Genomic DNA, 14,539 nt, shown 5'->3' with positions numbered 1-14,539 from the left:
TTTTTAACTTTATTTATATTTTTAATTTATTTCAGGGTTGCCATAAAAATTTAATTCTGTTTTCCCTGCCTCGATTTCTTCATACTTTATAATAATTATTAATTATTCAATTATTATTTTCCAGAATTTTTAACAAAAATTCTTTTTTAAACTAATTAGTTTTAATAATTTTTGAAAAAGTTGTCTGAAAATTTTTAAATCCGTATGTTTACAATTCAATTTTACGATTACTCGAAAATTTTTCAATTTATATTAAAAAATAAAAACTTCAAGAGTAATTTAAAAAAAATCAATTAAAATTTTCCAAAAAAATTAATTCTACTGAATTGTTAGTTAAAAGTATAAAAAATTCAGATTTCAAAAGATTTTAATTTGAATCCTTTTCAAGATTCAATTATTTCTAAAAATTCACGCTATAATACTTTTAATATTCAATTGTTATTTAAAATTCATTTTTAAATAAATTTTTTTGGACATAAAAACGAGAATTCAATTATTTAAATACAAAAATAAATAATTTATTGAATAATTTAAAGTTTCTTAAAATTGAATTCTCATAAAGAATTTTATCAACAAATTTTTAAATAATTGAATTTTTTCGACGAATTTTAAATATTTTAATAAATTTTTTAAGAATAATTAAATTTTTCGAGAAATTTGATTAAAATTGTATTAAAAATAATTGAATCCCTGTAAAAGGTTTTATTATTTATGAAAATAATTGAATTATTTTGAAGTAATTTGTATAAAGTTTGTAAATAATTGAACTCCTGTGAAATTTTTTATATTTATGAAAATAATTAAATGTTTGTTTAGAATTTTAATAAAATTTTTTTTTAAATAATTGAATTCTTTTGGACAATTTTATTAAAATAATAGATATTGAAAATCATTGAATTGAGGAAAAAATTTGAAAAAAATTGAAATTTTTACGAGAATTTTATTGAAACTTTTTAAAATAATTGAATTTAGGAGAAGAATTTTATTATTCTTGAAAATAATTGAATTTCTGCAATCATTTGTAACTTCTCCAAAATTCAATTCTTTAAAATGTTTTTAAATGAAATTTTTCTATAAATCCATTGTTTCTAAGAATTAATTAAATATATACAAAAAAAATTTAACCAATTTCAGAAGAATTTGAATTATTAAAATTTTACAAAAATTTAAGTTCATTAAAATTTCTAGTTAAATTCATTCAAAATTGAAATATTATAAAATTTGAAATTAAATCCTTTTGAAGGATTCTATTTATGAAAATTGTAAACGCAACTCTTTTAAAATTCAATTAATTTTGAAATATTTAAGCAATTTTTTTTATTTAGAGTTTTACTATTTAAAAATAAGTTTTAATTTATATTTTTTTAATAAAAAGACTATATTTAATACTGACGAAACATTTTGTTTTTACTATTTCTAAAGCAATTGATTATTTTAGTTTTTTTTAGAAATAGTAAATATTTATAAATTGTTTTTATTATTCAATTTATTTATTTTATTATGATTTTCATTTATTTCATTAATTTATAGTTTAATAACTATTTTCATATTAATTTAACATAAAAAATACAAAACAATCAATTCATAATGAAAATATTGTATTTCAAATCGAGAGAATTATTACAAAACAATTATGGGGTTAGACCACCCTGAAACTTTTTAAAAATTGAATTGTTTTTGCTCAACAAAAAGAAGACATTTTTTCACTTTAGGAGAAGATTACTTCGTTAAAAAATTACGAGCTGAATCAGGGCCACCATCAAGGAATGTCAAGCGACAAGTGCCTCACAAAAAATCCTATACTATATGTATTTTTAATTTTTCCCGAATGCCTTATTTTCATGTCGTCAGGGTGGTCTAACCCATTATGTGTAACACTAAAAAGTGCAGTCAGAACAAGAACATTAATATTTAAATGTAAATTTTCAAAATTTTACCACAAAATATATTTATATATAAGTATAATATAATATAATAATTTCGCAATGTATAGCAAAAATGTTTAAAAATATATACTTTCTAAAGTCGAATAAATTTAAAAGGAATCAATATTCAAACATCGTTGGCACAGCGACATAAAAATTTACAATACTTTTAAATAGAATTTTTAAACACATTTTGGTCACAGTTAAGAGTTTAGGAACATTCGTTTAAAAATTGCAAGTACATTTTAAAAATGTATATCAATATATGATTTGAATTCATTACTATTCTTGATTATTTAGAGATCTTCAAAATTAATTTGCAACAAAAATGATTTTCTATAAATAGTCCACTTTATTACTTTTTAATATTTTTTTTAAATAAAAAAATAAATTATTAATAATTTATTAGTAAATAAAATAAAATTCGTTTTATAGTAAAATTGAAAGTACATGAAAATTAAATAATTTTTAATAAATAAAGAATATAAATGTATACAAGAAAAAGTATTTACCATCTTCAGAAAACTAATATGATCAAAAAATTTTGAAGATCTCTAAAATTTAGTCAATTCAGACGGAATTTTTTCACTTTTTTTTAAAAAATACATTCAATTGTCTATAATTTCGATGTATTTTTATCGTTCTATCAGTGTATTTTTTTCATTCTATTCAATTTCGCATTCCTGCTAAGAATATATTTTTTTGGCTAAAATTTCTTTAGTAATTGAATATTGTATAGAATATTTTTTTTTTTCAATACTGTGAAGAGATTATTTTCAAAATTTACTTGAGATTCTTTTGCAACGCACATCAATCGAAAACATCTATTAATAATAATTAGTTATCGAAAAATGCAAGATTACGGACAATTAACATGAAAGGACAAATGTAAACCAATAAATATTGGTGGATTACGAAATAAGAGCGAGCAGACATTTTTTATAGTGTCCAGAACAGTCTCCCTGAAAAGAAAAGAAATACGTTCCATTATAATGAATTTTTAAATTTTCAATAACGAAAAGCAAAGTAACAAAAACGACAAATTAAGAAAAAAAACCTAAAAAAGAAAAAAAAACTAAAAACAAAAAGTGTCAATAAAGTAATAAAATATGCAATAAATGAAATTTTGTCTAAATTAGTAAAAAGAGAGAAAAAAACTATTAGTTTTTACAAATATAAAAAACCTAACTGATTGGTATTTATAAAATTAAGTTTCTAAATAATTACTAACCGAAATCATGTCTTCTAACGATTTTCCGTATTTTTCCGTGAAAGCCTCTTTAATCTCTCCCATGTCAATTTCCGACCGAGTGACAGCAAGACGAATCAAACGTCGATCGTTCGTTCCAATTCCCTTCATACTCTTATAAAGTTGTTCTGCAAAGAATCCTGCTCGATCTTTGACAACTTTCACTGAAATAATAAAATGTTCTCTAAGTAAAATTTAAGAAGGCAATATTAAGAGAATAAATTGTTTACTTATAAATTTTATTTTCTAAATACCGATTGCAACAAGAGCTTTCTTAATATCTCCGGAGAATTCATTCTCAATTGCTTCTTCAATATCGTGTCCTGTGATATTTGCATATTCCGAGAAAATTTGATGCAATTGAGCAATATTTCTCTGTACGAGAATCGCATTAAATACAGACTCGTCAGTTCCAAATTGAAGTTCACCTTAAGAGGAAAAAATTGTGAGGAAAAATTTTAATTGAATTTAATTATATTTTAAATATTGTAATTATTTCTTCAAAATTGAATTAATTAGTAAACGTACCAGCTTGAAGAAGTTGTCTAGCGTCTTCTCGAGCGGCTTCTGGATCAATATTAAATGATTCGTCACGATTGGCACAACACAAGGAAATCATCAAACGCTTAAAATGTCCTGAAGTGTCGTCCATTATATCATCTTCCAATGGTTTGCCAAACACTAAAAAATTTACATTTTTAATTTAATAGAAAATTAAATTAAATTAAAAAGATTTATTTGAAAATAATTGAATTCTTTCAAAAAATTTCTTTATTTTTTTTTAATAGGTATAATCGATTTTGTTAATAATTGTAATTTAATAATTTTACAATTAAATTAAATTTCTGAGAAGAATTTTATTATTTATAAAAATAATTTAAGTCTTGAGAAAAATTTTACTAGGTATATTTATAAAAAAATTGAATTGTTTCAAAGAATTTATTAAAATTTTAGAAAATAATTTAATTTTTTCGTGAAATTTCATTTAAATTTCATTTCGTGAATTGAAAATAATTGAATTCTTCCGAAGAATGTTATTATTTATAAAAATAATTGAATTCTTCCGAAGATAATGTTATTATTTATAAAAATAATTTAATTCTTGTGAAGAATTTTATTAAATTTTTTGAAAATAATAAATAATAATAATTAATTATATGTGAATTTATTAAATTTTAAATCTGAATAAATTATTCAAAAATAGAAGTTTATATCTAAATATGAAGGTTGGGGTACAATGTTTCTAAAACGTATTTTCTAATTTTTCATTTTCTAAAACTTTTCTTTTCTAATAAAGATGAATTTCTAAAAAACTTTTTTCTAATGAAGGCGATTTTCTAATTTTCTTCTAATAAAGTTTTTAACAACATTTTAAAATAATCTAGTTAAAAATCGTAATTAACGAATAGAATTATTTTTTTTCTAAAGATATTTAAAATTTTCAAAAAAAAAACTGTTTATGAATATATTAATTTTTGAAATTTTGGTATAAAAATGATTTCAAAAAAGAACAGAATTTTATTAAAAAATTGTGTTAAGAAATAGGAATTTTATAAAACTTTTTCTTCATTTTCAAAAAGAAAGTCATAATTTTTTGAACAGAATTGTGATTGAGAAGCAGAAAATATGCAAAATAGTTTCTATTTTCTAATCTTAATTTTTTTAAAACAATTTTCTAACTTTTATCAAAATTATGGAATTTTACAAATTTCAGGAAAATAAATATTAGAAATCATAAATTAGAAAAACTTTTTTTTGACAAAAAGGGTTAGAAAATATTTTTTATAAAAAGTGACAACCTACCAAATATAAAAAATTGGGTAATTTGCATAATAATAATAATAATAATAATAATAATAATAATAATAATAATAATAAATAATAATTAAAGCTATCACTCGGCAAATTTATAATAATAAAGTTGAAATTATCGATCACTCCGAGTCCGGTTGTAAAAAAATATAACAAATTTTATTACGTTTCAACGGCACGGCCGTCCTCATCAGAAACTAAAATTTTATTAAACAATTATTAAAAGAAATTACATAAACAAAATAAAAAATATTCTTTAAATAAACAATATAAATAAAAAATTCATAAATGACAAAATTATTAAAATTTCTATTACCAGTAAGATTTTTTTTTTTTTTTTGTAAAAGAATAAAAATATTGAACATTTGAAAATTTGTAAATTATCAAACGTTCCGATCAATGCAAATTGCTACTTGACACTAATCAAATATAAAACTATTACACAGTAAATAATCAAAAGGTCATTAAACTAAGTACAATAAGTGAAAATAAATAGGAAACGTCACAGTACGATTAAACAGTGGAAATCACAAATATTTCCTATCGTTAAGAAAACGATAGGATAGGAAATAATTTGTGATTTCCACTGTTTAATCGTACTGTGACATGTCCTATTTATTTTCACTTATTGTACTTAGTTTAATGACCTTTTGATTATTTACTGTGTAATAGTTTTATATTTGATTAGTGTCAAGTAGCAATTTGCGTTGATCGGAACGTTTGATAATTTACAAATTTTCAAATGTTCAATTTTTATTCTTTTACAAAAAAAAAATCTTACTGGCAGGGTGGCCGCAAGATTGACTTTATCAATTTCCCTGACATTTCCCTGACATTTTACTGACATAACAACGAATTTCCCTGACAAAAATTTTTTTGTTTAGAGCAAAAAATGTATTGCATTACCGTCTTAATTTCTTTAATTGCTCTGACAAAAAAATTTTTCCTGACATTTCCCTGACTTTACTGACAAAAATTTTTTTTCCTGACATTTCCCTTCTTCTTTAATTGCCCTGACAAAAAAATTTTTCCTGACATTTCCCTGACTTTACTGATAAAAAATTTTTTTCCTGACATTTCCCTGACTTTACTGACAAAATATTTTTTTTTCCTGACATTTCCCTGACTTTACTGACATGTGGCCACCCTGTTTACTGACTTTACTGACATGTGTCCACCCTGACTGGTAAAAGAAATTTTAATAATTTTGTCATTTATGAATTTTTTATTTATATTGTTTATTTAAAGAATATTTTTTATTTTGTTTATGTAATTTCTTTTAATAATTGTTTAATAAAATTTTAGTTTCTGATGAGGACGGCCGTGCCGTTGAAACGTAATAAAATTTGTTATATTTTTTTACAACCCGACTCGGAGTGATCGATAATTTCAACTTTATTATTAATAATAATAATAATAATAATAATAATAAATTGAAAATCATGTTTCGTGCGTAACATTTGCTAGTAAAAAATATAATAGAAATAGTAGAAAATAATAGAATTAATAGAAAAAATAGAAATAATAGAAAATAATAGAAAATAATAGAAATAACAGAAAGTAATAGAAAATAATAGAAATAATAGAAAAAATAGAAATAACAGAAAGTAATAGAATATTAGGTAATAGAACATTTCAAAAATATTTTTAAATTAACTAAAAAAATACTCACTCGACTCGTAGGCTGACTTAATGACACTAATTTCGTGATTTGAAAGTGTGCAAAGAACTTCAATGAGTACATTTTCATCGGTACCAACACCTGACATTGCTTCGTGTAATTCTTTTGCGTAAAATTGAGGCAAGGGTGTCATCATAGCAAGAACAAGATTTTCGAAATTTCCTGAGAGCTCGGATTTCAAGTCCTTGATAAGATCCTATTTCCAATGAAAAGCAAACATTACAGCAAAAAAATTAATAATAATAATAATAATAATAATAATAAAAATTTCTTTTTTATCTACATTTCAATTTAAAAAGCAAATAATATTACAATAAAGTGTTCAATAATAATTTTTTTTCTATCTAAATATTTAAATTCTTAAATTATTATTTTTAATTAAAATTTTTTAAAATTTAAAATGAAATTAAAATTAATTCCTAATTATTTTTAAATGCAAAATTAATTTTTAAAATTCAAATTTGTAGCATAATTTTTATAAATTAAACAGAGGAGAATTTTTATCTTAATATTCACTTGGGAGAAAGTTCACAACGTTTATGATCAACGATTAAAAGAAATAAACATTTTTTACTCAGGAAACATGAGGTTGAAGTTCGCAACTTTTTTTAAAACGAAGAACCAAAAAAGAAGAAGAAAAGTGTTTTTTCATTAAAATCGTTGGTTTGAAATGTCTTCCAAATAATCGTTGATTATAAACTTTGGAAACTTTTCATCAACTTTACCTTTCCGTAAAGAGTCTTGAATTGAAGTTCAATTTCCTGTCGTTGCATATTGGGACGATAAGCCAAGACATTTATAATTGCCTTCTCGTCGGTTCCAAAACCTTTCATCGCTTTTCGTAATGCTTCAGCGTCAGCTCGTGGGTCGAAGTCCTCCTCTGGCACAACGGTCGGTGAAATCTGAAACAAGTGAAAAATTAATAAAATTAGAATAAATTATAACAAAAATTAGCGTTTAATAAGCAACTAAAGCATGTGACCGTATCTCCATTATTCTTGCTTTGTGACATAGATTTTTGGATTTCTTTTTTGTAAGTATAATAGAAAGAATAATTCAAATAGAAAGAGAGGATAAATGGAACGGTTGAGACGCAGGACAAAATACTTATGAAGCAACAATTACAGAGAGAATAATGAATAATTAATAATGAATAATTAATAGAAGTGAAACTGCTAATTTGTAAATAGGAGAAAATTATTAAGGATTTTAGCGGAGTTAAATTTTTTTACCTTAAAAAATATTTGTAAGAAATATTTTTTTTAACATACATACAAATAAAATACCTGGAAAATATTTTTAAATTTACATTATTCACATTAAAAAATTAAATTAGGACAAGAAAAGGTAAAAAAAAATTTCTATTTTCTCTCTTACGAAACTCGGTTTTTGAATTAGTTCCAAGTTTTATTCAATATATTGCTCTCATTTCTCGTTTTGGCCTTGAACAAACGTCAATTTGCATTTGGTACACAAAAAAAATATTATCTCACTCACGCTGCAGTCGATTAAAGATTAAAAAAAAAGTCGTTTACTTTATTCAATGCAAAAACGTAATTGTTAATTAAACAATTAATTAACCTTTAATTAATTTCCGAATTCACTTATTCAAAAATTCAAACATTTTGTTAAATAAGAAAAAATTTAAATTCTTATTTATTTTTTCAAAGGAATTAAAATTTTTTAAATTTCAATTTCAAATATTCTGAACATTAATTATTTCCATAAATTAACACTGCAATTTTTCCAAAATTTAATTATTTTCAAGAATTTTTAACTCAATTGCTTCTTTAAATCAATTAATTATCAATAATTTACCAAAAATTAAATTTTAAAGTTATTAAGAAGAATTATTAAAAATATGCACCAGAAAATATTGAAAATTTTTTAAATTGTAATAAAAATAGGACTATATAAACTAAATATTTCAAAATTTGATTTTTAAAAATTCTAGTTAAAAAAATCAATTATTTTAAAATTAAAATTCCAAAAAATTTTAATTAATACTTAAAAATTCTTTTATTATAATATGCCGAAAGTTTAATTATTATTGAGAATTTCTAAATATACTTTTTAAATTATTAGGTACTTACTTAAAAATATTTTTAAATCAATTTTGAATAATAGATTTTTTAATTATACCTATAATAATGAAAAGTAATATTATTTTTTGATAATAATTTAATTTCTTAAAAGAATTCTTGTAAAATTTAAAAAATAATCAATTTTTTAAGAATTTCAAATAATAATTTTAATTTATTTATTTTTTGTAGATATTTAAATTTTCAAAATATACAGTTGAAAATATTGAAAATAATTGAATTTTCATTTTGATTTTTAATAAAATTTTTGAGAGAATTTAATTATTATTTGAAAAATTTGCAATAAAAATTTTTCAAAAATACTATTTAAAAAAAAATTAAAAATTTTTAAAAATCAATTATTTTTAAACTAAAATTTTCGAAAATTGTAATTATTTAAAAAAATTTCTTATATAATATACCGAAAGTTTAATTATTTAAAAAAATTAATGAAAAACAAATTTTGAAATATTTGACTACATATGTAGTTATTTTTCACACTATAAAAATCGAAATAATTTACATTATATTTCATGCCCAAAAGTGGTATTTTGTTGCAATATTTAGAAGAAAAGTCGAAAGAGTGCATTTTTTCGAAAATAAGTTGAAAAAGACGCCTTTTCTAAAAAAAAAAATGGTTGAAAAAAAGTCCAAAAAGTCGTTCTATCTGAGGCCTGGAATAAAAATAAAGAAGCAAATTTAGTGTTTAATTTTAGTTAAATTCAAAAACTTGGCTAAATAGAAATTCGGCTAAACAAAAAATTCTTCACGCAAAGTATTAGCAAATTATACTTCTGCTACTATACTTCATGAACAACAAATAATAAATAACAAACACAATAAATCTAGTTAAATTGGAAAACAAAATTGGTTATCGTTTCAATAAAGGAGAATGGAAGGAATAAGGTGGCATGATTTTCTTTTAGTCTCACCTTGGGTTTGGCTTTAGTTATCCGGGGGGTTGGGGCAGCATAGTGAGTTGAATAAGAAGACCTCGAAGCAGCTTGTGGTGGAAAATTAGCCCCAGTCCCCTGCCCCCCGTGATAGCTCCCGCCTAAGTATGGAGATGAAACTGGAGTTCGAGGAAGGGACGAAGAATTAGGACAGTAGGAAGGATTTCCTAAATTCTGATCTAAATCAGGATAAATGCCACCACTTCTCGGTGGTAAATGCGAATAGGAATTAGAAGATTGATTTAAATTCATGCTTTGAGGTTGAGGCATTCCCATTTGATGACTCTGATGCTGAGGCATTCCTATAGGCATTGGCATTCCTGCTTGAGGATAGCATTGCTGTCGTGGTTGTTGTTGTTGTTGTTGAGGAAAAGGCATCGAACTGGGAACATGTCCTTGGTTTGGATAGGGATTTGCAGATGGATAAGAATTCTGATGGTGACCCGAAGAGGGATAAGGACCAGAATATGGATTAGGACCAGAAGAAGGATAAGGACCAGAAGATGGATAAGGACCAGAAGATGGATTAGGACCAGAAGAAGGATAAGGACCAGAAGAAGGGTAAGGACCAGAAGATGGATTAGGACCAGAAGAAGGATAAGGACCAGAAGAAGGGTAAGGACCAGAAGATGGATTAGGACCAGAAGAAGGGTAAGGACCAGAAGAAGAATAAGGAGAAGATGAGGGATAAGGCGCTGGACCGGAAGGATAAGAATTATTAGGTTGAGGCATTCCGAAAGATGCCGGAGGTCGTGAGAAACCTAAATTGCCACCTGGATTATTAGGCGGAGCACTCGGGGCAGAGGGTGTACCTGGAGGAAGACCAAAGGACGTCGGTGGATTTTGTCCCGAAAATGGCGTCACTGGCGGTCCCCCCTTTCAGATTTAAGGAAACAACGAAAAATGTGTAACATTCGGTGCAAACTACATAAATAATTATTTTCTAATATCAAACAGTTAGTCGCAGTTTTTTTTTCATTAAAGTGAATTTCCTTCAAAGAAAATCAAACTATTAATCAAATGAAAAAAAAAGAAAAAAAATTTCCTACAAAAAGAATCACGCAAGTTACATGAGAAAAATAATCAAAGATTTTATTGATAAGAAACGTACCTGATAGCCGTAACTCATTTTGTTTACTTTTCTACTTTCTTATCAGTCCTCTAATCTGAAAAATGAAAAACAAGATATTGTTAATTGTACGGTAATTAATTAAAAATACAAATAATTCCTAATTAGAACTCTTTTTTTACAAAACCTTTTACATTTTTTTCTTTTCACAAAATTCATTTTCTCCTTTTGTAAAGGAAAAGTTTTTTTAAAAATATAATTCCATCTAATATGAACTATAGTAATAAAGATTGTTACGACATAAGTGGTAATAATATAATTATATTTCTCTGGTATTATATTCTTTTCGAAAGGTAGCCGGAAACGAGATAAAATAACAAAGTTGGCTATAAACACCAGTTGGGGATAAATAGTAATTATTATAATTGACAAATGAGCAGAAAAGTGAATTTTTTAATTTTAAATAAAAATAAATTCGGTATTTTCCGGAATAAAAGTAATTCAAGTAATAAGTTAATCAGGGATATTACAAAAATTAAATTTTGTTTTTTCCCAACTTTTCTGTGATTTACAGACAAAATTTTGACTTTTCGTTGACACTAAAAAATATTCTGATTCACTCTAAAAATGATTAGATACTCAAACAAATTTTTTATTACATTTATTTACGAATTTCTTGAATTGTAAAAATTATTCAAAATTTCAAAGATTTTAATTTAAAACCTTTTCAAAATTCAATAATTTCTAAAAATTCACGCTGTAATACTTTTAATATTCAATATTATTACCTAAAATTTTAATTGAAATTCATTTTTAAGTAAATTTTTATTATAGAAAATTGTACGAGAATTCAATTATGTAAATACAAAAATAAATAAGTTATTGAATAATTGAATGTTTCTTAAAATTGAATTCTCATAAAGAATTTTATCAGAAAATTTTTAAATATTTGAATTCTTTCAACGAATTTTAATAAAAATTAAAAAATTTTTTTTAACATTTTAACATTTTTTGAGGAACTTGATTGAAATTGTATTTCTTTATTTCTTTATTTAATAAATACAAAAATAAATAATTTATTGAATAAGTTAATATTTCTTATAATTGAATTCTCAAAAAGAATTTGATCAACGAATTCTAATAAAATTTTGTGATGAGTTTCATTATTTATGAAAATAATTGAAACCCTGTAATAATTTTTATTTATGAAAATTATGGAATTATTGCATAGAAATTTAGAAAAATTTGAAAATAATTGAATTTCGAAGAATTTTATTATTTATAAAGATAATTGAAATTTTAAAAATAATTTAATAATTGAATTTTTTTGAAGAATTTCAGTACTTTTGGAAAGAATTGAATTTCTGAGAAGAATTATTATAAAGATAATTGAATTTTTGACGAGAAATTTAAAAAATTTTTGAAAATAATTGAAATTTTGCCAAAATTTTTTTTAAAACTTTGAAAATAATTGAATTTCTGCAATCATTTGTAACTTCTCCAAAATTCAATTTTTTTTAGTGTTATTAACTGAAATTATTCTATAAATCCATTATTTTTTGAATTAATTAACTGATATATTAAAAAATTTAACTAATTTCAGAAGAATTTGAATTATTAAAATTTTTCAAAATCTATAAGTTCTATAGAATTTCTAATGAAATTCATTGAAAATTGAAATTTTACAAAATTTCAAATTAAAACCTTTTGAAGTTCATCCATAAAATTTTGAACGAGACTCTTTTAAAATTCTATTAATTTTGAAATATTTAAGTAAAATTATTCATTAAATAATTACTAGTAATAATTTTATGATAGTTCTTCAAAAATTTAAAAAAAAAAATTATTGTCAGCGATAGAAAAAAATTGAAGGTTTTGTACAATTAGAATTCGTGGTAATTTTTTAGTTTAGGTATACAAAAAAGACATTAAAATTCAGAATCTTCTTATGAATTCTAAAAATTTAATTATTTCCAGTACTTTTAATAAAAATCCCTGACTTTCCCTTGACTTCCCTGACCTGTGGCAACCCTGTTAATTAATAAAATAAATAAATATATAATAATAATTATAATAATAAATAAAATAAATTGAATTAATTATTACTAATTGCAAAAGTTTCTGACGTAATACTCATAAATTAATTGCGAAATTTTTAATTTACAAATTCAATTATCAGAATTATCATAAAAAATTAAAAAATTAAAAAATCAATTAAAATGATACCTGTTTTATCATTGAAATAATTATGTTCTTTTTTAATCAATGAAATTTATCCGCTATAAAATAAGACAATTGAAACAAATATAGATATACACCTATAGTTATTGAAATGAGTCACATCTATATAATGTTAAAAATAAAATTCTCTACTTTTTTTTCTATCGATCTCACGTTATATTATTTAAAAAAAACATTCGCTCTGCAATAATAATTTACAATTGTAATTTTTAAATTCTTATTTTTTTGAAAAACCGGGTTTAAAAAAAACGTTCGACTTACCGATTTTATTATATTTCCTGGGAGAATTGAAAATAGCAAATTATAAACTCGACTCTTGGTGAATCTTAACAATAACACGAATTAGTAACAACTGGCTATCTGCAATGGGTACAGCGCAAAAGGTACAACTGAGTACAACTAGAGTGAGATAGACAAGAATGCGACAATTCACATATAAGAATGAATCATAATGAGTGGGAGAGAGATAAAAAAGAGAGAATGAGGGGGAGAGAAAAAAGTATTCTCCTCAACTCATACGTCAAAGAGCCACGTCACTGATTTTTACTGTTGCAACAACCATTTCTCACTAACACAATTACTTCATTATTTAAAGATATAAATTACAATGTATATCCGTTTTATATCGTATTATAGGAAATTCTTATATAGAGAATAGAAAACACGATGTCTACGCACGTTGGATGAAATCATTCTTTGTTTACTAATATTTACTATTCATATATATATATAGTTCAAATGAATCACGACAAATGTAAAAACAATCGTTAACTTTATTTATAATATGCGAATTATTTATCAAAACTATCTAATGTTTTGTATAATTATCTAAGATTTTAAAGAAGCAAATAAATTGTAGGTTATGTTGCTTACCGCGACACACTCTGTTCTGTCAATTATTTGATGGAATAGGCAACTAATTTTTTAGTTTCATCAGTTTGACATTTCGTAGGAAATATTATTACAAAATTAGCTGTTTATTTAAATAATTTCTTACCTTTTGAACCCTTTTTAGTTCACTTCAGTTCACGTTTGTTACAACAATAACGACAATATTCGTACAAGTTAGCTGTCAAATTCAATAACAAAAGACTTGCAGGATGACCAACCCGACTAATCTCTCTGCTCCAATATTGGTTATTAAATAATATGAAAACTTCTATTTATATTATTATATTAATCACTCCATAAAAATAATTGCCCGTAAATAGCTATTTTTCTTAATTTTTCCCTAATGCGGTCAATAAAAAAATTTTGATTTTATTATTTTTGAAAAAAGTATTTAATTTTATCATGTTTGCAGATTTGGTATTTGGTACTTTATAGTGATATTCAATTCTTTTGAAAATTATATATCAAGATTTTGCCAAGAAAATCTTGATTTACAAGTTTAAACACTGTACTTAATAACACAAAAGTAATTTGTTCCGCACTTAAGTAGAAATCTTTTTTATAAAAAATAATTTTAATTGAATTGAATTAACAATATTAAAGTCCTAGGGGAAAACTGGGTGGCTGAGAGATAATT

At 23.4% G+C, this 14,539-nt stretch overlaps 1 protein-coding gene across 4 annotated transcripts; it reads right to left on the bottom strand.

Annotated features, from left to right (window-relative positions):
* Positions 1 to 1,581: 1,581 nt before the first annotated feature.
* Positions 1,582 to 14,162, bottom strand: LOC122503753 (annexin B9-like). Of its 4 annotated transcripts, none has more exons than XM_043614426.1 (9): positions 14,009 to 14,162; positions 10,813 to 10,867; positions 9,681 to 10,577; positions 7,393 to 7,569; positions 6,659 to 6,863; positions 3,703 to 3,855; positions 3,429 to 3,602; positions 3,157 to 3,338; positions 1,582 to 2,887 (listed from the first exon to the last, which is right to left on the bottom strand). In XM_043614426.1, the coding sequence occupies exons 2-9, from the start codon at positions 10,828 to 10,830 to the stop codon at positions 2,837 to 2,839; spliced, it is 1,857 nt and encodes a 618-aa protein (XP_043470361.1). In that variant the 5' UTR covers positions 10,831 to 10,867; positions 14,009 to 14,162; the 3' UTR covers positions 1,582 to 2,836. The 4 variants fall into 4 exon arrangements, with proteins under 4 accessions (XP_043470361.1, XP_043470360.1, XP_043470362.1 ...); XM_043614425.1 differs by lacking the exon at positions 14,009 to 14,162 and adding an exon at positions 13,273 to 13,676; XM_043614427.1 differs by lacking the exon at positions 9,681 to 10,577 and having other exon boundaries at positions 14,009 to 14,153.
* Positions 14,163 to 14,539: the final 377 nt, after the last annotated feature.

Source organism: Leptopilina heterotoma, unplaced genomic scaffold (assembly GCF_015476425.1).
Source record: "Leptopilina heterotoma isolate Lh14 unplaced genomic scaffold, ASM1547642v1 Lhet_27, whole genome shotgun sequence".
NCBI classification, from domain to species: Eukaryota; Metazoa; Arthropoda; class Insecta; order Hymenoptera; family Figitidae; genus Leptopilina; species Leptopilina heterotoma.
Note: the sequence above shows the minus strand (reverse complement) of the source record. Positions and strands in the feature narration are given on the sequence as shown.